General features: G+C 42.0%; 1 protein-coding gene across 1 annotated transcript in view; it reads right to left on the bottom strand.

The window, feature by feature from the left end:
• The window catches only part of NRXN3 (neurexin 3), a 980761-nt gene that overhangs the window by 895718 nt on the left and 60094 nt on the right, over nucleotides 1–24949 (bottom strand). Inside the window, exon 2 of the mRNA XM_066188590.1 lies at nucleotides 10432–11701. Coding sequence (XP_066044687.1) covers nucleotides 10432–11140 — 709 coding nt within the window. The 5' untranslated portion in view covers nucleotides 11141–11701. The remainder of the gene's footprint in view (nucleotides 1–10431; nucleotides 11702–24949) is intronic.

The raw sequence follows: 24949 nt of genomic DNA, 5'->3' as shown, positions 1-24949 counted from the left end.
TAAACTATTTAGGTTCAATCCAACATGCTAAAAAGCTAAAAACCAAACTGCTGACAATCTCATCCTCTCAAATCAGCAGCTGTGATTCTTCGTTAATATACTCAGCCTTGCTGCCTTCACTGTCACTGTTAGGAGACGGCACTGTTCAGAGATACATACTAGAAGTCAAATGGGAAAGAGCCCACTCGAGTCCTATCCACTCATAACTATTCCTTGAGTCTTTCTTTTAGTGGAGCTCTTGACAGACAGCAGTACCTATGGAGCTGTCACTTCTAAGAAACTGAAAGGATAACAGCGCTTCACACCACCTCCTGGGAGGCCTCAAAGGGCACCAATCTGGTCATTGCTGTATTTGTGCTCCAGGCTTCACTTGCTATCTGCATGCTGGAAATCTCTCTGGTTAAGTTTAACCTGTGCTTAGATCTTCTTTTGCCTGCTCTTCTGAACCTAACAGTTCCCACAGGAGCACGGTGTGGTTGAATCCATGGGTTTCCATTAGTTTCATTTGGTCACTGTGGGAGTACATACACCTTCCTTAAAACACATCAGCATTTTTATAATATATTGCAGTTCATCAGTAGTAGATCCATATTTGGGCTAATCATGTTGGTAATCATAAAACAAGCTACATTGTTATACATTGTTATGCGTAATAGATATAGAGTACATTTTTTAAAAAATCAGGATTCAGAAATTCTACAAATTAAAAATACATTGCTTTTTTCTGCAGATTACCGTGTCATCCAAATCAGTTGGGGGGTTTTGTCTAAGTATTTTAATCCGAATAGAACCACCATTTTTCACAAGGAAAACATTTCTAGTCTGTCTGATTCTGATGTGTCTTAGCTGGTCAAAATATAACTTCAAATGTCTTTCATACAAACATGCCACAGGATAGAGTAGGCAAACACCAGACTGCCTTAAAGATATATTTCTGTGTTAGATGCAAAGTAGAGATAATGTGTATAGGCATATAGGCCTCATGTCTGTTCAAAACCAGCAGGCTTTGGAATTTGTTGTAGATGTGTTCATTGCAGCAGTTGAGACACAACTGAGAATTTTGGCTTTCTGAAGGAAAAGAAAATTTAGGAGGAGGTAGCCAGCAAGCTAAATCACAAATTGATCACTGGAGCCCTACCTTTTTTTTTTTTTTTTTTTTCCCCAGTGGAGAAAAAAAGTCAGATCTCCAACAACATAGTGCCCACTAGAGGAACTCTGAAGAAAGAGGATTTTTGCCATTTTCTGCAGCATCTGATGTTTACTCAAAAGGTCTTCTACACAATAATAAACTTATAGTCATAACAACATCATCATATTCCAGCCTCTGGGATCACACAGCTACCAGTATCTAATCTGCCAAATTTTCAGCTAGATATGACTGTATGAGTTTTGTCCCATCTTTGACACTAATATAAACCTGCCTCTAGCTCTGGTTATCCTGAGGGATATAGCAATGTTACTGCTTCACAATGGCAATGTATCCATACATCATTTTTTATATTCACTGATCTCCTGTTACCTTCCTTTAAGTCAAAGCTTTGTGAATTACAAGGACCTACACAGATCTCCCATTACACCAGAGGTCTGGTAGGCATCATGCAGGGTAGTTCCTTTGCACAGCTCCCTGCCTCCTACCACACCAAGTCCCAGAGCAAGTCTCAGAGAAGCCACAGAGAAAATGGGAAACGACAGAAGTGAAAATACAGAAATCCTGGTTACTTTACCAGCTTTTTCTTTTAGGTAATCCTAGACAAAAAAATTAATCTCCTTTCCTTTTCACAAACTTCATCTTTTTCTTTTTTTCCTTTATTTTTTTAATCAGCAATTTATTAAGGAATTATTCCACACACTTCTTCCCAATTTAAAGAAAGTCTTTGGGGAATATAAGCAATTTCAACCACATACAGAAAGAAGCTTAAGGAATTCACGTGCAAACACAACTGAACTATGAAATTTGCAGATCACAACACTAGCCACTCTCTTCATGGCTACCCATTCCTCAACTCTTGTTCCTGACCAGCCTCAGTGGAGAAACGTGCCTTTAGTTCCAAGGATTTCTCCCGTATTACCTTGAGGAAAAAGGTACTGAGAGACTCTCCGACCCTGAAAGTCAGACTTGCAAGATGGACACAGCAGGAATCACCAGAAAATCAAACACATGCCTGTGGAGACACACTAGAGGTTTGGAAAACTCAGACAGTGTCATTTTTCTCAAGTACTAAGGCAACAAACCACAAAGAAATGAAAATCCACCCAAGAGACTACAGAGGCCAAGAAAGGCTTCTGAATAAAGGCAGCAGCCAAGCAAACTATGGAGCCTGCCAGCACTATTAGAGATTGAAGTCTGGTTTTAACCTACAGCTCAAATTCCTACATCTACCAAGGAACTGCTTCTTTCTTTTCTGGTAAAGGTCTCTTGCCAAACACTCAGAGCCAAACCCAGTCCATTATATTCACTCAGGTTACTTAACTGGTCGAATTCCATGAGTAAGAGGAAGAAGATCACACCTCAGAACAAAATCCTGAGAGTGGAATATACCTTTCCTCCTTGCCCTACATTGCAAACTGCAGACAAACACACCTGCTTTACGTATTAAGCAGTTAAGAGCTTTGATGAGAGTTAACAGTAAATGCAAGATTTTTACATACCCTTTCAGTGCCTTAGAACCACAAAACACTTGCAGCTTTGTGCTAATTAAAAACTCAAAAACAATCCAATGGGCTTTCTTTGCTATCCTGTTTTTTAAGCATAGAGGAACAGAGGAAGTGCAAACTAAGCCATTCTGCTTGGTTAGCCTTTTATGCTCTCTTTGCTTCCCCTGACAGCACAAGGTCAAGGCAAATCTCAAGCATGGAAGGTGAAAGGGGCAGGCTGAAACCAGCATCCACAGCAGGGAGAGAGAGCCAGTGCAGACAGGTAGGCCACTGTACAAGGAAAAGCATCTGATCAGCATCTGAGGTTCACAGCAGAGGACATTTGGGGGAGGTCAGTGGAGCACATGGGTCAGACTAAACAAAAAAAAAAAAAAAAAAGGTCAAAAACTCTCTTTCTCCTATTGCTTTTATCAGCACCCTGCAGTGCAGCATCTGCTCCATGTCACCAACAGGGAAGAGGCTTTGCTGCTGCTCAGGCTCTGTCTTTACCAGCACAACTGCAGCCTGGCCTGGACAGGTCTGCCTACTCACAGTGTGACACTGCACAGAGTAGCAGGAAACTGGGAGATTTCTGTTGACAAGAAAGATGAGGAGCACTACTCAAAGACGGCCACTTAACAAGGAGAACCACCTTAATTTCTAACTGCATGTCCTAGCTAAAAAACTGACAATCAAACCAGGTTATTCTACTGGGTGTTCAGGCATTATCATAATTTACTTGTCATGCTAAGATATTTATATGTCTCTGTCACTGTCATACAGAACCATATGTGGGATTCTTAATACCTGGAGTATAGGAAGCCCTACTGGCTACATATTTTATATACAGAAACTAAGACACAGGGGGTAACCAGGTACATATCCTCAGCAAAGAAAGGTCAATTGATTCAGTCTTGAGTCCTTTAGTCTGCCAGCAAATCACACCAGGGATGCAAAAAGACTGTGGCTGAAATGGAAATCAGCCTCTTAGGTGCTAACACCCTTACCACCAGACCATTCAAGTTCTGCTGCCCTGCTCCACTTTCTTTAAACGTTATTCCTTGGTATCTTTTCAGAATAATGAGGTGAACAAGTGTACATGCAGGCAGGGCCCGGAGAGCTGACACAGCATAATTGGCAACGGTGTCAGTAGCACAGAATGTGAATCCAATGCACTCAGGTCTCAGCCCTATTTCTGAGCAAACACATTCAAATACAAATGAGTTCTGCTTCAAGTAGATTTTGACATCCGCAGTCCTTCCTACCCCCCACCACATCTACTTCTCTCAGCCCTTGGGCTGTTTTGCACCCATTTGTCAGCTCCTGGACCTGTATACAGATGGAAGAAGGGCTACTGCTTTGCTCTGCAGGGTGGGTTTACAACGGCAGTGAAGCTGTCTGCAATGAAGGATTGTGGGAGAGACATACACATACACCAGAAGTCACATTGCTGTCTCTGGACAGCAATAACATGGCAGTTGCCTTGCTTTCTGTAGGGAGAGAAAAAAGCTTTTCTGTCCATCAGGTTCAAAGTTAGTCAGCAAAGAAACAAAGAAGTAAAGGGAAATTAGAAGTTAGCCAAGGACAGCTGATCATTCTACCATTTTATCACATGGATTACCACCTTTTCCTGCACCAGGGGGCACTCAGTGCTGACGGTGATGTGCAGAGGCTCATCTTCTCTGAGTAGTGACAGTTTTCACTGGACAGATGTGCTCCTCCTCCGATTCTCTCCCTGGAGCTTTGTGGTACCATTTCCAGCATCCTCAAGGTATCTGGGAGGATTATTGCCCTCCATTTTTCACCAAAACATAACAAAAATTACCTTGTGGCAAATGCCCTGCGCACCTCCGTACCAGAACAAGGATGAGAGTAACAGCCACAGCATGTGCTGTCTTGCTTGGGACTCTATTTACTGTTGATTGACCTCCATGACAAGCTGCCTAGCTCAGCAGAAGCCTGTACAGTAATAATAAATCAACTCTTCCCCCCACCTTTTACTTTTTTATGGCAAAACCAAAGGAAAATAAACCCTTCTTCAGAAATCAAGTTGGAAAGAGAAATTTCTGACTTTGCTCATTTTCACACAATTATTACTAGTTACTTTAATTTCGATCTTTATTTAGTAATGGCCAAAAATTCCAGTTTATATCCAGGCTGTGCACACTTTCGGACCGAGCAGGAGCCAGCAGGTTGGTCTGTGGGCTCACAGAGAATGCTGGTGTCCAAACTCCATCTAGATTTAGTCCTCCAGAAGCTCGGTCATCCCCTTCTCTTTACAAGGGCCAAGAACTCTTCTATTCTATCAGGCAGGCAAAGCCAATATGGAGCTGTAATACTGCAATATTATACTGTAATATATAATACTGTAAACAGTCTATATGAGCTATGGTTTACCCTTCTATAACATTTTATAAACAGACATTTTCATCCTGAGGCTTTTTCCCCCGAGTTCCATCTTCTCCTGGCCCACAAATTATTGTCACTCTTCACCAGTTCCACCTTACACCAAACAGCAATCTCCTTCTACCCAACCACCACCTTATCAGAGGAGATGTCCAAGCTTCACCTAACTGAGGGGTTTAACAACGCTTTTGCCCAAGGTCTGCAGCTGACCTGAAATCCAGCAGAAAAGGATTGTAGCCCCATGGTCATCTATAATACAAGAGAGGGAAACTACAAGAATACAGCTGTCAGCATGTATTGCAGCTATCAGCATGTATTTGAATCAATGGCACTCACCATACAGGGTCCTCAATCTCCCAGCAGCTCCCCTCTCTACAAAACACATCCAGCTACCTCTGGAGTTACTTAGTCCACACTTAGTGAGGGGGGGTCCTTGGCATCTTCTGTGAAAGGGTATGTAGGATCTAAATTCAAATCCTGTGGCTCCTGCTCAGTTTTAATATTTATCATTGAGAATAAAATATGGTGCTTAAACTCCACTCTGAAATTTCAAAGCACTTTATAAACATTAATACCTGAACACATCATCTTTCTCTGGTGCTCATCTGGCTATGCATCAAAAAAAAATGCAACCAGAATAGAAAAAAGATTATCATTTTAAATACAACCAAAGGGACTTAAACCAGGAAGAATGAGCAAGTAAAAGAGATGGGGGAAAATGAACTGCTGCAAAATGAAGTCATGGGCAGAGTTCTAACCAGCTTTCTGCCCAATGGCCAGTGCTGTGACATAAGAAATTACATTAAACAGCAGATTTTCCCTTTGCAATATTTACTCCACAGATCTTGGAGATGATCAATTCTAGAGTTTTGCACTGGTGAGTGAAGATCTGGGCCCATCCAAAGTGTGTGCCAGAATTGCCTGCTGCCCTCTAGAAGAGCAGAGCACAAGACCCAAATGGAGGGTCTGCAACTGTTTATTGCTGGTGAATTCAACAACCAATTTATATTCATCTATCAAGGGATATCTAAGTGGAAGCAAATATTATGGTCATGTTCATTTGTTTCTGATTAAAAAATGTATGTAAATGTATATGTAAATTAAGTGCAAGCATCAGGCTCATGGCAAAGTGCCAAACTATCCCTTAGTGTTACGAAGATTGGGGTGGCTGGCAGGGAGATACAGTGACTGGAAGTGAGGCTGGGCAGTGCCTTCAGATACAGCCAACGCTGGGCTGCTCCAAAGGGGCAGGAAGAGGATAAATCCTGCAGTCACTTGTCACTTTAAATGAAGCTGAGGGGCTAGAGAAAAATCTGTTCCCGATGCAGTTAGAAGTGTGATAATTACAGAGCAATGGGCTCCTCTGTCATTCAGCAGGCAGCATCCCCAGGAAATCTTGCTCTGTAATCAAGGGAAGAGGTGCAATCAAGCCCGTATTCAGCCTTCGTTTAGAAACAGCCCCTGCAGGCAACACAAAGGCTTCAGCATGGTGCTTTGTGAAGTTGGTGATCAACGTCTTGGTTCTGCAACTACAAGCAGAGTTAATGTCATTTCTAAGCACATCTTCTGTTCACCTTTCCTCAGAATGTCCAGAAGGAGTCTTGGAAGAAGGGCGAGGGTTTAAGCCAAAATATACTTGCACAAACTGTTGCATTCACACTGTCCACATTTTTGAACTCACTCTCTACACAGCAGTGTCAGAGAAAGAGAAAATTTCTTGCAGACTGACAGCGTGGTCCTGAATGAGCAGATACGAACAACCTCATCTGGCTTCTACAGCAGCTCAGCTTGCAAAATTTGCACGGGGAAGGTTTTCTTGGGGGTTTTTTCCCTGAAATATGAATATATCTGTGATGATCAAATTCTACAGGAACCTTATTCTCTTGGCAGCAGCCTGATTCCACAGAGACTGATGAGGTTTATTAGAGGGGAAGATGTCTCTGAGTTCAGCTTTCATGTCTAATGCCACCACTGCCCAGAAACATACAAACTAATACCTACTCAAATCAGCCATCCTTTGTACCCTACTGAGCTGTCAGATGCAGTGAACCAGTTTACTCCAACTGAAATAAAAATAGTCTCACATTTTATTCAAAACAGCTAAACCTTCCAAACTGCACGTATTTCCACTCCCACTGTATAAACTCAGGCACAGAAACTGTACCTGCCCAGCTACCATCTGGGCATGTGACTGCCCTGATATACTCAATCCTACTAACTTTGGGTGCACACGAAGAGCCAAAATTTTTTTTGCACACTGGGGGCACATTCTAGGCAGGATTCACAGTTTCATCTCAGTATGGAATGGTTGTTCTCTGTTGACATGCATCATAATTGGAACTGCACTTGGAGTTACAGTAGCCTATAATACTGTAAATGAAGCTTCATTCCATTACAGTACAGAATCAGCAGGTTCCACTCTCCATTTACTTCTTCTATCTCTGGCCACAAAATAAATGAGTTTGCAATGGTTTTACCATCTCCAGGCACAGGTATCAGTCAATAGCCAAGTAATAGTGTGGACACTGTCAAGAGAAGTCATTATTAAAAAGGTACATATTACATTTAGCTGTTCAAACAGAACTTGTTACTGATCAGATCCCATCAGTTCCCAGTCAAAGAGTCAACTCTGGTGATGAAATGAAAATATGCACATAGACTACAGACTAGTAAATACTGTAATGGAGTGAAGGTTCCCCCCCAAAAAATGGGAGTTGTTGATATCCAGTTGACAGAGCAATCTTTTTCAAAAGTGAGACTGGGAAAATAAAATAACCATGTTATTTTATTATTTTAAAATAACCATGCATATATCCAGAGGCATGATAAAGATACAAAACAAAAGGGTACAGTTCTGACAACAAACATATCAATCTCTCAGGGAGGGGGGAGGAGCAAACAAAAAAACATACAAGTTGTTTAATGGCAAATCAAGTCACAGGCAGGAAGAGCCTGTAACCAGTTCTGCCATTCCTGCCACATCCTACTGTTTATCAGTGGAGGTTCTGCCACACTCACAGAACTGAAAGACAAGACCTTATGCTTTTCAAAGACAAAAAGGTAGCTATACTTAATTTGGTTCCTGGCTTTTTTCTTGCCACTTTTCTTTGTCTGCTTGTTTCCACTTACTAAACAGCCTTTTCTTTTGGTTTTCCCATTCACCTGCACAGACACTGTAACATTTTCTTCAATGACAGCATTTAAAACACAGAAATCACCACTGCTACAGCATAAAGGAAGCAGAAAACAAGGCTGATTATAAAATTCTAACATAAACCAAATATACACCATTTAGCAGTATATGAGAAAACAAGAAGAACCAAACAAGGTAATGACTGTGGAAATCTCTACATTTGATCCATCGGAAAAGTTCTCCATACAGCATCTTCTCTGAGAGTGAAAAGACCCCAGATAACAGTGAGTTAAAAGTGTTTGCTTGAGAAGGCACATGTGACAAACTTCTTTGCTCACCCTTAACAGCAGGTTGGGCTGGAAACTGATGAATCACTATAGGAAACAAACAGCAATGGTGACTCACGGCTTCCAACAGTAACAATAGCACTGCTTTATCCATGGTGTCTACAACAAAAATATCCCTGGATTCATCAGAAGATGTATTTCAGATTGTTCCACCCACCCAGGAAATGCAGAAAGTCCACCCCCTGAGCCCTGGTTAGAGCTCTCACAATTTCCCCACAGATACATGGAATTCCTGCTCACTTACAGTACTTTCTCAAGAGGTTCACTGAAAACCATAAGCTGTTGATGTCTTGAGCAGCTCTCCGAGGAGTCTGGATCCATTAGCCCAGCAGCAGACAGAGCCCTGTATCTTTATGTTTTAGGGTCCAAATGCCTGTGGGGCTCTTGCAATCTCCTATCACCATAGCTGGCATTTAGACATGAAGTGTGTTTGTTCCATAAGTGTATGAGGACCAGGCTAGTGGCCCAGCTCCTGAACTGCCTGGTCACACCCAGAAGTCTGTCCAGCCCCACATAACTCATGGCTCAAGCACAGAAAATAGTTCTGGCTCATTAATGATTTAGACTAATCAGGTTGGAGCAAATAGCCAGGAAGAATGTTGGTGTTCAACACCTCACAGGCTCACACCTCCTCTCAAATGCTCATGTACTGTTACTGTTACTTATATTTGGATATAAAGCCAAATTTTCTGTTATGATTAAAATCACCTTAAAATGAATGCACATATGGATGCTATGTTTATTTTCCAAACCTTCCCTTCCTCTAAAAACATGTTTGCTTCTCCATCTAAACACAGACTGTAAATGTAGAGCTGTAGGGCTTTTTACTTAGGTATCGAGAGTATAAGGACAGTTTTCACCACTTCTCACATTGTACAGACTAAACTTTGGTTCATCTAGTTTCACTGCCAAAAGAAGTAAACAAATGGTAGTTGTGAAAATATATTATTGCAAATATTTCCATTTTGACAAAATTTCAGGTTGGTTTTTTTTTTCCTTGAGATTGGACACTTCTTGTCCAGGTCTCATCTTTGGTTTAAGCTCAAACTGTGGTGTTTAAAGCCAAATTTCATAAATAATGTTGTGATGAGATTCTCAAATTCACACAGGGATTTTCAGTTGACTTACCAAAGTCTCCTGCACATACAGAGTTAACTACCATCACATTGCTAAAGACCAAAGGAAAAATCTGAAATACACTTCATAATGTGGTTTGCATGACTTAAAACTTTCAAACTCAAATTCAAAAAGAGAGTACCAAACAATGCAGAAATATTCAAATACCTCTTCCCTTTGCAACACTAAGTAAGAACAATTCAAAAAGCAATTTAAGAAATTTAATCAAGGATGCTAAAACAATCAAGGTGTCATTCAGTGATTAGTATGCAAGCAATTGAAGGGAAGCATTGGTCTTCCATAGGCTAGCAAGAGCTAGCATCAAATAAGTATACAATGTCCTGTCAATCAGTTATTTTAGCTATATATATATATATATATATATATATATATATGGCTCCTGTTTGCTGACACTTCACTCAGTTTTCAGAGACTAGTGAGAAAAGCCAGCCATTGCTTTAACAACACTAACCTAAGGTACTTCTTAGTTTTAGTAACCAATTTATGTTCTCTACCCTTATTAATAAGTTGCTGATGAAATGGATGATGATAATGATGATGAAAATCTGTCCATGCTACAAGTGCAGCATCCTTTCAGAAAAGCACTTGTTGCAGTTGCTCACATTCTCTACCTACTCCCAATTCATGACTTCCATTTGGAAAAAGAATGGTGGAACTTGAATTCCTCTGACAATCATCAGCAGGAATAAGAACTCTGTCACAGCCCTGCTAAACAACAAATTACCTCTTTGGATTGCGTAAAGGTTAATGAGAAGCAGGGAAGTATTCTCTCACCTTCAGAACACAGCTTGCCAGCATATCCAGTGGCTGAGCAATCACAGTGTGCCTCGCCATCCAGAAGGAAGCAAGTGCCACCATTTTCACAGGGGTTTTCTGAGCAAAGTCCTTCCATTTCCAGTCGGACCCCTTGACTGCCCAGGAGCTGCGGCTCAGAATTGCCGTATTTCAGATCCAGGATAAATCCTTGAAATGGAGGCTCACTCAGAACACCATCAAGAGTCAAGGCAGCAGGACGAATGTCCAGTGGGACTCCACCAATGAAAAGGTCACTGACGATATTCATATACTGGCGTTGTGGACGTACCTCACCCGGCTTGGCCTCGCCGTCCAGCACCAGCACCGTCCGAAGGTGATTGCGGCTGACCATCAGGAAATGCCAGTTGCTGTCGTTTACCTGCTTGTCTGTGATAACTGTTGTCTCCGCACAGTCCACACTGAACTGCAGCTGGATGCGCCCATCAACCAGGGACAGACAGAGGAAGTCACAGACACCACCATCATCAAAATAGAGAAGCAGCCCAGCAGAGACATTGGTCTTGAACTGGAAGCTGAGTTCGCTCCTAGTGCTGGCATCCCAGCGGAGGTAGCGGGCCCACTGGTTGGGGATGCCCATGAACTCCAGACCCAAACAGAGACCCAGCAAGGAGCCCAGCAGCAAACTCACCTTCAAGGTGAAGTAGATAGAATGCTGAGTGAAGCCCATTGTTTCAAGAATCTGCTCTTCCTTAGGAGAAAAAAAGAAGCCACACTACTGGGATGAGAACCCCAAGAGTCAACAACAAATGTTAAATCCAAAAGGAAGAGAAGAAGAGCAGAGAGAGTGACAGAGAGCAGGAGAGTAAGTGGAAAGTGAGATTGCAAGTGCACGTGACCAAGAGGAGGTGTCTCCTCCCAAGGAAAGATCTCAATTATCCTTTAGGAACCAGAGGCTTTTATCTCAGAAGTACAGGGTACATTAAGTGACTTCTCCAGATGGTGTACTTCTCTGAAGGGCAAAATAACCTACAGTGATCTGTTTTGGTAGAACACAGAGGTGACACTGGTGTTCCTGGAGGAAGGAAAGGGAGAGCCAAAGCCCAAGCCAAAAATTCTTGTTTTCTAGAAGTGATGACAATATTGACAGAGATAGCAGTGAGATAGAAGAGACAGTGAATTCATAAAGCACGTGAACTTCGAGAGGGTAAAAATAAAGTCAATCTTCATGATGCACTGGTGGATTCCCAGCCCATAATTCACTGCTTGGCACTCACGGAGCTTGCAGGACCTGTGGGATCAAGACAAAAAAAGAAAGGGAAAAGTTAATCTTACTACTCACCATATCTTTACTATGAAGCTTACTAACATCTTGTCCGATAACTCATTTACATTTCTTGATACTCTGGACACTTCTTCGTGCTTGCAATTTGCTGTACGAGTCTCAAAAGCAGCAAGGACATCTATGTCCTCAAAATTAAGAGGCCAAAATAGAAAACTCACCAAGCCTGCACACATAATGATGAGCAATGTGAAAATACACCAAATTATTTAACTCCTTTGATGGACGCCATCTCATTGACTTCACTAAGAAATGGTGCTGGAGCTTTCCCAGTAACAATTACCTCTCCATGAAAATGCTTAGGGCAAAGACCAGAGTTCCTAGGAGTTTAAAAGCTGGTAAGGGCAAGAGACACCATTATCCAAACTTCCTATTCCATTGCTTACATTATGCTTTCTAGCATACCAAGGAAGCTTTAGAGAAGACAACCCTGCTGTCAGCCTGTCACACAATAGCTGCTTTTACTTTACATGTCTTGCGTACTTCAGAGACTCTACCACGGACCTCTGCAACCTGGAAACCTGCAATGCAAATTATATATGGCAACCTGCAGCTTAGATGATAGCAAATTTGTAGATTAGATGCCAAGAACTGTATAAGCAGTTAGCCACTTACACCCTGGTCTAGTGGTTTGGCAAAAAGGCCAAACTCATGCCTAATTAAGAGCAAAGAATTCCAACTACCTTCAGTGAGTTACACCTGTTAAGACTGGGTTAACTCACTTCTGCATACTTGCATGTGGGTGACTATGCCTGGTGTAGGAGGATGTTTTAAGTGACAAGTAAAGGCAGCACAAAGCTAGGCTCATTCTTTGAAAATTCTACCCAAGAAGAAAGTTAAGTTTTCTATTAACACAGGTGTTTGGCCACAAAGATGGGTTGGACACAAGAACAGCTCTGGAATGGCTAACATTAGCATTGATACAGAGCAGGAAAGGAGGTGATGAGAATCAAAGCCTTCAGCCTCACAGAAGTCAGCATGAACACAGCTTCCACAAACTGGAACACAAATACTGTGAGGCAGTATTCGCTTGGGAAAAGTGTTTTGTGTTGCGTATCATGAGAGTTGCTCACAGCAGGTGCCTTTTAACCCCATCATCCATCTTGCTCTGAAGGAGAAGGCACACAGACACGGCAGGAGTGCGCAGTGCTCAAAAGTTTGTTTGGTAGGAACAGAGGTTGAGCTACAGAATCAGAGGGGAGAGTTTATACAGTAACATCCTCATCAGCCTCAGGGACCTGCAGAAGCCATAAGTCTCCAGAGCTGTCACTGTGACAGATCTAGCCAGCACAAAAAACAAGTCACTTCGAAAACAAAAGGGATCAATTAAAAGAAAACCCACAAGATGAAGAGAAATGTGAGCTTTCAGTGCCCAGTGGAAACCAGGCCTGTTCCCTGCAGCTGCCTGAGTGGAGAGTGTTAGCTAAACTGCTATAAACGCAAATAAAATCAACTCAAAACCAGAGGGAAGATAATTCCTTTTAATTGTTAACAGCTTGGCTGAGGAAAATGGAAGGTGGAAAAATGAGGTGTTAAGAGAGGTGTAAAATGAGCAAAAAAATTAAACACAGAATCCAGTTGTTCAATTCATTTGTCTTCCCAATAATCACAATGTTGGCTAAGTTCGTGGGGGTCTTGGGGGATCCTGAAAAATTAACTGGGAAAAAAAATTATGTGGTTGTTGTCCATTTACTTTTCTTCTCTGTGCTCCCTAGTGGAGCCACTGAAATGGCCCATGATTTGGGGAGAAGACTAGAGTGAGAGAAAGGTAAGAGAGAAAGTGATGACCCAAGCCTGGAATTACTGATGAGATGGAAACAGGAACATCATAATGTGTGTAAATTAGCCAGTGATGTGCTTCCACACAGCTTCCAGCAGCTCACAGCTTCCTGGACCATATCCTACCACCATGGCAAAATTCACTACTTCATCAGACAGCTCTGTGCTCAGCCTGAGCTGAGAAGGGCGACAAGCATGGCAGGAACCAACCAGGGACCCCAATGTAGCAGGGCTCTCACCCCAGCTTTTAATTCTCCTGGGCAGGGTAGATTGTACCATCTTCATCAAAAGCAGCCCTCAGTCTTATACTCTTCTCTCCCTATTTTAGAAGACCATCACTTTGATAAGCAGGGAAAGATGCTGTAAATCACAGCAGCAGGTGGGAACACTGTACATAACCACAGATGAGATGCCTATGTCCACACACAGTTCAAACTCCTGTCTGAAAAACCTATCAATCTCTCCCAATCCCAGGATGCTGAAACCCTGTTTTACACAGACAAATCCCAGCCTCCGTGGGTCACTTCAATCCTTGGGATATTTCAAAGGTACAATAATGGGAGTAGGCTACCTCTGTGGTGCAAATTTCTGTAATGATACAAGTTCATTAGGGCAGGACAATAGGCATAGTCAACAAGAGAAACCAGACAGAAATGGTTAAACAAAAATAGCAGTCTTGACTGAGGGAAGCAGAGGGATTTCTTCTTTCTGTTTTGATTGAGAGAGGCCAAGGTAATCCCTTTCTAGTTGTTTTGAAAGAAGACAGTGCCAGCACTGTTTCAGAAGAGGAAGACAAAGCAAAAAACATGAAATATAGGTGTCATTGCTGGGTGCTTCATTGCCTTTTAGACACTGCAGCTCAGATTTTGGGAAGGCTGCCCACACCCAGCTACTAGCAGGCCAGGGCCATCTGTGACTCCCCCAGAGCTCTGTCAGCGCACGTCAATCCTGACTCACGGTGCTTCCCATTACTCCAGTTTCACGTCTCACACAGTTAAGTCTGTGAGAACAAATCTTACCACAGTAGCAGGGTCTTGAAGAAGAGCTCAGAAGACCCAGTGCCCTTTATAGCAGGAGGCAGGATCTGAATCCCAATCTTGAGAGAGTAAACCCTGACACACCAATTCTGTGCCTCACCCATTCCCACAATGATTCTCCAAGACACGCTGAGAATGAATAATTTTCTTCTCTTACCGTTTTATTTTTAGCATAAATACTACCCTAGCAGCCTCATACAGCACATTGCTACCATAGCAATACATTACAGTTTGGGACAAAAGCTACAGAATCCCAGAGCATATTTTATCTCTGAGAAATCTCATTGTCATGGCAGGACCACACCTTGCATAAGAACGGGCTTCATGACAGACAGCAGCAAGGAAGTTTTCTCCACTGCACTTCAAACAGCTTCTATCACCTCCCTGGCCCACCTGAGAGCTGCAAGGAACCCGCACACTGAACAGACGGCTCAGCACCTCGCACACGCCAAACCCACCGTAGGAAACACACCCACCTGCAACTATTGAAACGTCCCACTCACGGGGCTGACAGAGCTGCACAAGTTCCCCAGCCAGGGAAGGGAGGCAGCCCTGCCGCAGGGCCAAAGGCAGTCCTGCCTAACCACCGCACACTCTCCCAAACTTGACAGCAGTCTATTAATGCCAGGTCAGAGCCATCTGCTCAGCAGCCCACGGAGGGGGTCTCGCCCTTGCTTTGAAGTGGCTCTCAACCACTTATCAACTGTATGCTGGAGAGTGAGTGACATTATCTAATTGCCAACTAATTTCCATAATTACTGACTGGCACACTCTGTATGCAGGGTTAATATCTTTGCAAACTCTTGAAACACACCTGCTTAGGAAAGGGGGTGAGAAGCTGTTGCTCTGCAGCTTATTTACCCAACTACACAGAAAGGTTGCAGAAGATGGATTTGTCACTCCCTGTCCTCCCTCCTCCACTACACCTCCCTCTCTGGCTGCTAATTGCTTGGGGATGGACTTGTATTTCAAAGTGCAATTTTCAGCAGAAAGAAGAACAGAGTTAGAGGAATTCCAAGACAGGCTGCCTTCCCTTGCAAACCCCTGCCTCAGCAGCCCAGTGCAAGCCAGTGTAAGTCCTGTTATTCCACTTCAGGATGCTGGAGAAAATCCCGCTGACACACTGAAGGGAAAGGTTTTACAGTCTACCCAGTCTGACATCATCTTCCACGACAAGAACTATTCACTATGTCACAGTTTCTGCGGAAGGAAAAATATACACCGGTCACCTAAGATCCATGTATTTAATACTACATGTGAACTCACTTTTGTCCTTTCCTTCACTCTAAAAAAAGCAAAATCTAATTGTTTTCTTTATTCTTCAAGCCCTAATGAAGCAGCAGAATTTTAGGAAGGAGTAAACAGGATCCTAATTTGGCTCTGCATCCACGTGTCTTCCCTCAATTGGCGCAAAGCACAGCAATCAAATCATTACAGCTCTGTGACATCTGCTGCTCAAAACAATACAGTAAAAATTACCCTCAATAACTGATATTAAAAGTCAAGCTTGCTAGCAGAGGGAAATGGAGAATTCATTTTATTTATTCACTCATCCAGTTCTGAACAACGGGCTCCTTTTGGCTAATGCTTTGAAATCTTTCTGCCTGATCTATCCCCAGCTGAATTGTGGCTAAAGACAAAGGGTCAAAGCGTAACTACAGCCACTATAGATAAAAAGGAACACAGAAATCCTCCCATCACACAACAACTTCAGCAAGGATGCACAGAGGGATGTTTACAGAGAACTGAGAGGGGACACAAGGGGTTTGAAAATCATGAGACTAGAGAAAACCACAGGGGCTAATTTAGCTTTTAATTCCTCTAGCAGCATTTGCATTTCAGTAGTAAATCTGGACACTGCCTCATACCCTTCCTGGGATGGAGAGGACTCTGGGGTGGTGCCATGGAAGCAGAGCTGAAAGAACTAGGATGAAGATAGAGACAGAAAGCTTCTATCTTTGTTCAGTTCTATGATTCTCTTACCGAGGGAGATTTCAGTGGCACTACACAGCTCAGAGGGGTCACAGGTAAGGCAAGATGAGTTCTGCTTAGTGAAGAGGCTGGATGTAAGGTCAAAAATGAGGGCTTTGCTTTGCAAAGAACTGAACACACCTAGGTTCTGCTGAAGTTGGCAGAACTTCATGAGATGTAGCATTTACATTACTGGCTGGCTGGCTGTAAGGAGAGAAGCAGTGATATTTCAGGCTTTATCTTGGATGTAGAGATATGTGGATATGAAGACCAGCATCTTAAAATTAGGGACTGAGGGTGACATGGAGCACCTGTTGATTTCTTCTGCATGGTTTCCAGGGATATAGTATTCATGCCAGTCTCTCACATCATTGTGAAACCACACATTCCTTTGCCCCACTCCAAGCCCAAGCAGATGACATTCTTCTATGTTCTTTGACTCTCTGCACTACTGATGTATCTTGCAGGCTTTATTTTCCCATTCTTGAAAACTGATATGGAGGTACTTAATTCTTATCTAAATTTAGCACTGAGCTCCCTAGGAGACAGTTGCAAATAAACTGTATCAAGCAAAAAGCAAGAAAGCGGGGTATGAGGTTGTAATTCAAGAGTGTCCTCTTAAAGTAAGAAAAACATAGACTATAAAGCTAAATTAGTTTGTCTTTGCTTCACTGAAGCATATGCACATGTATTCACCATCAGTTGTAACCTGCAGGTAGGTAGTTGGTTGGTTTCCTGGTACCTGGGCATGTGATTTGCAATCAGTTTAAGCCCACTGCCCTTCTCCTCCATTCCAAGTTCTTCCCTGGGGAAGGCAAGAATGACTCCTTATGGCAAGGCTAACCTTGGAGCTCACCTCCACAAACACTGCCTAATACCCAAACTAGGCACCGATGCACAGGAGAGCTGAACTTAGCTGCACTAGCAAGACACACAGTTGAAATGCCATCAACAGCCTCAGAAAGGATATGAGCAAACTAGTAAAGTGCTTAGTTCAATAAACAGCATGAGACCATGGCAGCACAGCCTCACTTCAGACTTAGCAGGCTGGAAAGTCATCTGACTGCTCAAAGAGTTACCATTTTCTCATAACCACCCTCCACATTTTTACCCCCTGGGCCTATTTAAACAAACTTAATTCAGAAGCAGAGCTCTACAAATCTGTCCTGGAAAAAGAAGGGTTAAAAAAGCCACAAGGGACATCGTGACTCCCTTCTTAAACATTCTCACCACCACACAGAGGAGGCCATCTAGTCCATGAGAGTGACCTTTAACTAGCCTACCTAGCCTGGGCTCAGCATGAATGCAATTTACCGACCATTTCAGCTCTCCAGTTTTCTTAACACAAAGAAGAAAAATCAAAACCCAAGCACAATGGGAAAGAAAGAAAAGGAGAGGGAAAATAACCCTGCAGAGCAATCATGTCTGGGGCTGCTCTGATGGCTTTCTGTTCCTTTCCAGGACACAGAAATGACTCCCAGTGTGTTAATTACTCCCATTACCACAAACTCTCCACTAACAAGGAGTAGCTAAAAGGAAGCGTTGGCAGCAGCTGAGCAGTTATTGCTCTGTACTGCCATGCAGCAGAAACCAGACTCCCCCACCTCTGAGCTGGTACTAACCAGGAGAGCAATTTCTGCAAAACTCAACAGCCTTTATTGTAATTCCCATGGCAGCTGCACTGGGAACACTGGCCTTGCCTCAATTCCACCATCGTTAAAGGAGAACAAAGAATACCTGCTTTTCTAAAGACTTTGAAGCTCAACAGTTGGAGAGCTCTGAATCATTATCATTTATTTTCCTCCTTCTGTAGATGGTCTGTCTCCATCCCCCACGTCCTCTCCTTTCTGCCATCAGAAAGCTTGGACAGATCTGTAACATTGTTTATTCTACCAGATCCTAATACACCAAATGCAGTCAGTAGCTACACACATCTCAGCAGGGAATGTTAGCAGGAATGTTGAAGGTATCACAGTGCTGGCATTACTGATAAAGGCAATACTTCTTCCAGAAGTATACGGTATTTCCATTTTCTTTTAATAAAAATCAAGTCTTTTGAAAATGTGCTTATTGTTATCAAAAAACAAAGTTTGAGCACATCACTAATGCCTGAAAAGAAGGCTGCTTCCAAGAAGATTTTTCTAAGACTAACAGTGCAGAATGGGCTTACTTTTCCCCAAAAATATATTTGATACTACAGACACAGGCTAGTATTAGACATTCCTCAAAGGGGATACACAACTGGAGTGTGGGGGTGACTCCTGACTTTGAAACAAGAGGAAAAAAGTCACTGGTGCACTGCTTTCTCAGTTACCTAATCTTAGAAAAAGGTACAAAGCATAAAATCAACAACAAAATGAAACAAATGACCATTGCTAAGTAATACCACCTTGCTTTTCCTAGCTGTCTGTCTACCCATCTTTTTTGCATATGCATCTTAAGTTCTTCAGGAGCAAGAACATTTTCTGTCTGACAGAATCTAGCACAATATAGTAAAGAGCAAAGTTATGAGGCCCTACACAGTAATAACTGTGATTTTTATGTACTTGAGCACTAAAATGCCTTTATATTCCAGTTGATGTACAACACTTTCTAAAAAAACAAAAAAAAGAAAAAAAAAAAGTAAGAGGAACAGCTTAAAAGAACTATCAGAATTACTATAAGAACAAAATTTTTACTCACTTTTTCTTTCACTTATAAATCATAGTCAATTCACAATTTCTTTTAACATATTTTGTACTCCTGGTCCTATTTCCAGTAACTCAGAGCAGTCTACATGTTTTTAAATGTTGTGATAACGTATGATAAAGACAGGAGGCAGAAGCAATCAAATCTGTTATTGTACTAAAAATAGAGCATGTATAGAGGGGGACACTGCACCTGGACAGATTTCCATGTCATTAGTATCACCAGTAATTAATTTAGAGCATTCCCTTAGTCTGCTGGTTCTCAGGAAAATAAGCACCATCCACTTATAAAGGAAATAGAGGGCCTATGGACATCTTGAAATCTACAGTGGATTTTCCCACTATGTAACAGTTTGGCTCTCTCTGTCAGTGAACTCAGTTCTCTGAAGTTTTATTGCAACTTAGGAATCTCATGCAAAAATTTATACTCGGCTTCCCACAAAGCAAACACAAACACCTAAACATAGCAAACAGGTGTGAGAAGCTGTCCAGAGTGCAGGCAATGCTCTCAGTTCCTAAGCTCTTTAAACAGCTGAGGTTCCATTTATGGACTAAATGCCTTTCAGGGAACCCAGTAAACACTGGAATTGAAGTTGGGTGATATTCACCCAGCTCTCACAGTGACTGATGCTGACCAACACAGGAAGCTGACACTGGTGCCCTGGTAAGAGCTCTACAAGTCTCAGCTACTGTAAGATTAGGTCTCCACTTTCTGAACCACACCACTCTCCTACCACTAACTCCAGAAACATGTTGCTTTTCGTGGGTGTATCCATAACAGCAGGTTGGGAATCCCCTGCCATGGGAAATCAATGCATTCTTCCAGCTATCTGTTGTTTTCATCCTCTGATACACAAACTCCTGCCAAAATTCCACCCCATCCCTCTTCCCCACTTCTACCTCAGGGTAATTGGGTGAACATGATGAGAAGCTTTGCACAGATAGGTTTCTCAGTTCTAGCATGCTGGGGAAATGGAAGTGGAAATCTTTGCCAAGACAGACTGGTTGCAAAAATCTTTAAGTGTCACTGTCTTGGCTGGAAAAGGATAACACTTTAAATGGCTGAGGATATTGGAAACTTTCCAGATCATCAAGGAAATTACTTGTAACTTTGCATTATAGGGGTCAGTTTCTAAACTGATCAGCAATTACAGGACAGGTAAAAAATACACTAAACACACTCTACTTACAAGGAGTCGTTTCAGCCTGGCCTGTGCCTGCAGCACTACATGGTGCTCTGTGACTGTGCACCAAGCAATCCTCCACCTAACCCAGACTGCCTGCAGGCAAGGGTGGAATAACAAACCTGTCACTCTGCCACAGCAGCGGCCTCACAGCCAAGGACTAAAACAGCGTTGCAAAGGCTACCTAGGCTCCCGAGCCCTAGGGACCCTCAAAGCAGAAATACAATGCTTTTGGCACAATGTGTTTTGAAAGGAAGGTTGTTGAATAGGTAATTTTAGGCTTAAGAGTCCTATGAGCCCAGACAGTGGGACATGTTACATAGAAAACAGGGTTCTCATTTTTGTTTTTTAACTCATTTACACCTTCCTGGACTGTATTTCTGTGCTTCACACGTTTTTGCCTTACAAGTTTTCTCCCTAGTTGTCTTTTCCTTAGAAACTTCCTGCTCTGAAATGTAGAACCAAACATTAAGATGTGCAAAACAAAAGGGGTTTTGCACAATTCAAGTATAAAGGATTTATCTGCCTATCTATTTCAGTGGAACCGCCTAATGACAAGGAAATTACATTCCTGGAGTAAGTAACACACAAGATGCCAAAAAGGTAGAGGATGCCTGCAGGTAGCAAAACGCAAGAGGAATCATCTTACACACAGAGCAACAGAGAGGCAGACATTAGCTAAAACAAGAAATCCAGAGGCTGGACAGCCCTGGGCTTTCAGAACTATTTGGGCATGACTGCAAAAATGTGGAAGAGCACAACTGCATTTTATTTTAAAATTAGCTTGGATAAAAACACTAGGAAATAGCGTAACACAGAATAACCCTTCAACACCTGAGAAACAGACTAGGAGCATTGCTCTCTCTATATTAAGGACCCAAACGAAGGATTGTGCCAGGGCCATAGACTGAGAAAGCAAAGTCTGTCAGCCAGCTTAATACCTCAAGTGAGCTCAGGGAAAGAAAAAGCTAACTAGCAGCACAATGGAAATTAATGCCTTTAGAAATTATTTCAAATTTTCTAATGGACCATTTTAACGCCTCTGGAGAAGACCAAGTCTTTTTATTTAATCATTAGTTGCTACATATTGATAAATCAATCACACTTGGTAGATTTAGAAAGACTTGATATATATATGTACATATATATCCTCCTGCAAACGTTCCTTTAAAAGTCAGATGGTATTTTAAAGAGCTTCCAGCCTTGGGACTCACAGTGCAGTGCCCTGGAAGACAATTGACATTCTGAGTGACTGGGCTGCGAATTCAAAATCCCAACTCAACCTGCTCAAGCCAGGATTCAAACTCACATACTTTAAAAATAGGGAAAGAAAAAAAAAAAAAGACAAAGGAAAAAAGAGAGAGCAAGAAAAATACTTGAATTCCTGCAACTCCCCAGGCCAGAATCTCTGAGGTTACAGATGCAATAGTGGCTCTGGGAATACCGCTACACTGTATTCCACGGGACATATTTTCTGCTTTGCCACACTAAATATGAATCTCTGTATGGTTAGCAATACAGCTGACAAAGGATAATTGTTTGTTATGAAAGCCACTAGTGAAAATGAAAATAACATTTATTATATTGAGGTGCTTTAATTGAATTTTCTATTTTTAATTTAAAAATGAAACATTCCAATTTACCTGGCTTTGGATATAGTAACTTCCAGTCATTATTTGCAGTTTATTTTTATTTCTTCTGGGAAAGAAGTATAGAATAGAGAAGGAGTATAGAAGTGGGAAAACTGAGACTGCTATATAAATAGCTTCATTCCTAGCAACTGCATAACTTTTCATTTCAAATCAATTTTAAATGTATTACCCTCCCTCTCAAAAAAAAAAAAAAAAAAGAAAAAAAACCCCTGAACATTCTGAATAATACATCCTTTCTGCTAACATTGTTTTCACAGTCTGAAAAGCCATTATTTTGACAAAAACATTATGAGCAGTTCTTGCTAACAGCACCCACTTTTTCCCTTTCATACGAAGCCCTGCACTCAGCTCAGCAAGTGGCTGGGAACTTCTGCACAGCTCTAGAGATCAGTGATGAGGCAGTGATGGGTCTTGCTCCTTTTTGGCCCCAATTTTCACCTCCTTTTTTCACATATAGCTTTTGCTAGCTGGTGGCAAACTGAAAGCCAGTGAGAGAAATGCTGCAGGATTAGCCTCAGTTTCTAAATTAAACACCACAAACCCTGACAGTGATTTTTCTACTGTCCACTGGTAAGGCAAGCAAGGAAAGGAAAAACAGTACAAATCCTCTCTACACCTAAGGAGACACTCTGCCTAGGCTGTAGCTAAAACATGTGGGTAGAAAAAAAAAATGACTAGTGAGAGCATTCATTCCTGCCTAGGCTGAGCACTCCAGTCTCCCACCCCACACCTGTCAAGAGTACAAAAATAAGTCTGGGAGAAACGGGGGAAAGCTTTTCTAATCAACACTTATAGGGAAGATACCTGAAGTACTTGTAATAACCTGGCAGAACTTCTGCTTCCAAATTACGTAGAGTAACTGAGATTTAGAAGTAACTAATGAAAATCATTACTTGATACCACGGGCAACAGATGGTTCCTGCAACCTGCCAGTTGCCAGATTCTAGGCCAACCTCTCCCCCATGTAACTTCATCACACATTAATTTGACTCATTTTATCTATAGCACCTAGTGTTTGGCTGCCAATATTTTGCTGCGCAGTACTAAGATTCATGCAATGAACTTCATGTTCTAGCAGTCAGAGTACATGCAAGAGTCAAAATCAGGAGCCTCATGACCTGTTCGGCCTTAGGCAAAGCGCCCTTTCAGGGGATATAGCTAGGACTATAGCAGCCACATTGTAAAGTTTAATTAGTCATTGTGAAGTGCTCAAACCACTCAAAAGGCAAGCTAACAGAAGAGCAATCTATCTTCTTTTATGACATTAACAGTCTGCTCTCAAATTAAGCAAGGGAAGATGTATCTATAAAACACAGCATATTTTCTTCCATTATATTCCTGACATCTCAGTCCCAAAAAGGCACAGGTTTACTCAGCAGGCAGGCAGAAAGACAAGGCAATGGTGGCAGAGTGGGGAAGCCTTCATCTGCCTCAACTCCTGACCTGCCTGCAGCTGCCCTCTCCACCTGAAAGCTTTGGCAGAGCAGAACAGATCAGTCACAGAGAGCTGACATGGGCTGCACCCCCCTGGGGACTGCCATGCTCAGCTATATGATACCTCCCTCCTGTGATACAACACAGGAAACTGGGGCACTCACCTTCCCCATTTAAATACAAACCAAATGAATCTGTACAATGGCTGCTCTGTGTTTTAAATGGGAATCATGGCCCCATTTATGTACTGCTCAGTCAGGAGAACTGCAACCCCTCAATTCTCCCCAAAGGGAGGAACTCCCTAAGGGAGAACTCATCTCTGGGGTTCCAAAACCAGGCAAGCATCTGGGGAAAAAATGGGTATATTTAACTCCATTTTTGACCAGTGGTCATCTAAACTCTCTGAAAGGTTCAGAGGAAGAGAAAGGCATAAATTCAGGCAGGCTGCTTGTATGTAGCATTGCTCAGTGCTAAAAATCAGCTAAGTACAACTATTTCAACTTGCTTCCTCCATTTTTCTGGGGCTTTTAAAAGTCAAAAACTAAGCAAGTTAAAAAGACATTCATCTAACAGAAGAAAGTCCCTCTATATATTTAATTAAGATCTAAATAAAGGGAGAAATCTACAAAGTCTGTAATGAAAAATATGAGGGCTTAGATTCACTTAATTATTAACGTCATTTAAAAAAAATGAAAAGCTGCTTACAAAGCAGCTGGTTTTCAAACATGTGCAATGTACAGTACAGCAGAAAGTGAAAGTGTCTCCACAGTTTACAGGAAAGGGAAGACATACATCACTGTAAGCTGCTTTCACAGAATCCCTAATGTAGGATTTCCTTCAGAATTAAATGAAAAGGGAAGAGGATATGGAAAACCCATGAGTCCATGGGTCTTCCGATTACTTCACAAATACAGGCTAGAAGTAGTCACCTGTTAAAAAATACATGTCGATAAAGGTGTACAGTTACTCTGCAGCACTGAGCCAGACTGTTGTCTTGCACTACAGCTCACTCTTGGCTTTCTGTCAGATGTCTCCCAAGAGAATCCTTTACAGCTTTACTATAGCAAACACTGCTGGTCCAGGGCAGCAGAATTAGAGCCATTCAAAGTATATCTCCTAAAATATCTATTCCCAATGGTTTTTTTCTGACTAGTGGGAGAGATTAAGATTGCAACTGTACCATCTACACCTGCCATTCACTACACAACTAGTTGATTTTAAGCCACAGGACTGCAGGCTGCTTCATGATGATGAAAATAAAGTCTGAGGTAACAATACCGTAGAGGCAGGAATGCATGACTGAGCAAAGGAGGAAGGGAATGGTAGTGTTCAGTAGAATATTTGCCATTTAGGTAGGTAATGACAATAAAGTCAGAAAAAAATTATTTCAGCATCACTACTGGGGAAAAAAAAATAAAAGGACACCCCACTGATTCAATTGATTTCACAGACT

Source organism: Chamaea fasciata, unplaced genomic scaffold (assembly GCF_029207755.1).
Source record: "Chamaea fasciata isolate MVZ Bird 193981 ecotype frontalis unplaced genomic scaffold, bChaFas1.0.hap1 SCAF_7, whole genome shotgun sequence".
NCBI lineage: Eukaryota > Metazoa > Chordata > Aves > Passeriformes > Sylviidae > Chamaea > Chamaea fasciata.
The sequence above is the reverse complement of the archived record's forward strand: the minus strand, read 5'-3'. Positions and strand labels throughout refer to the sequence as shown.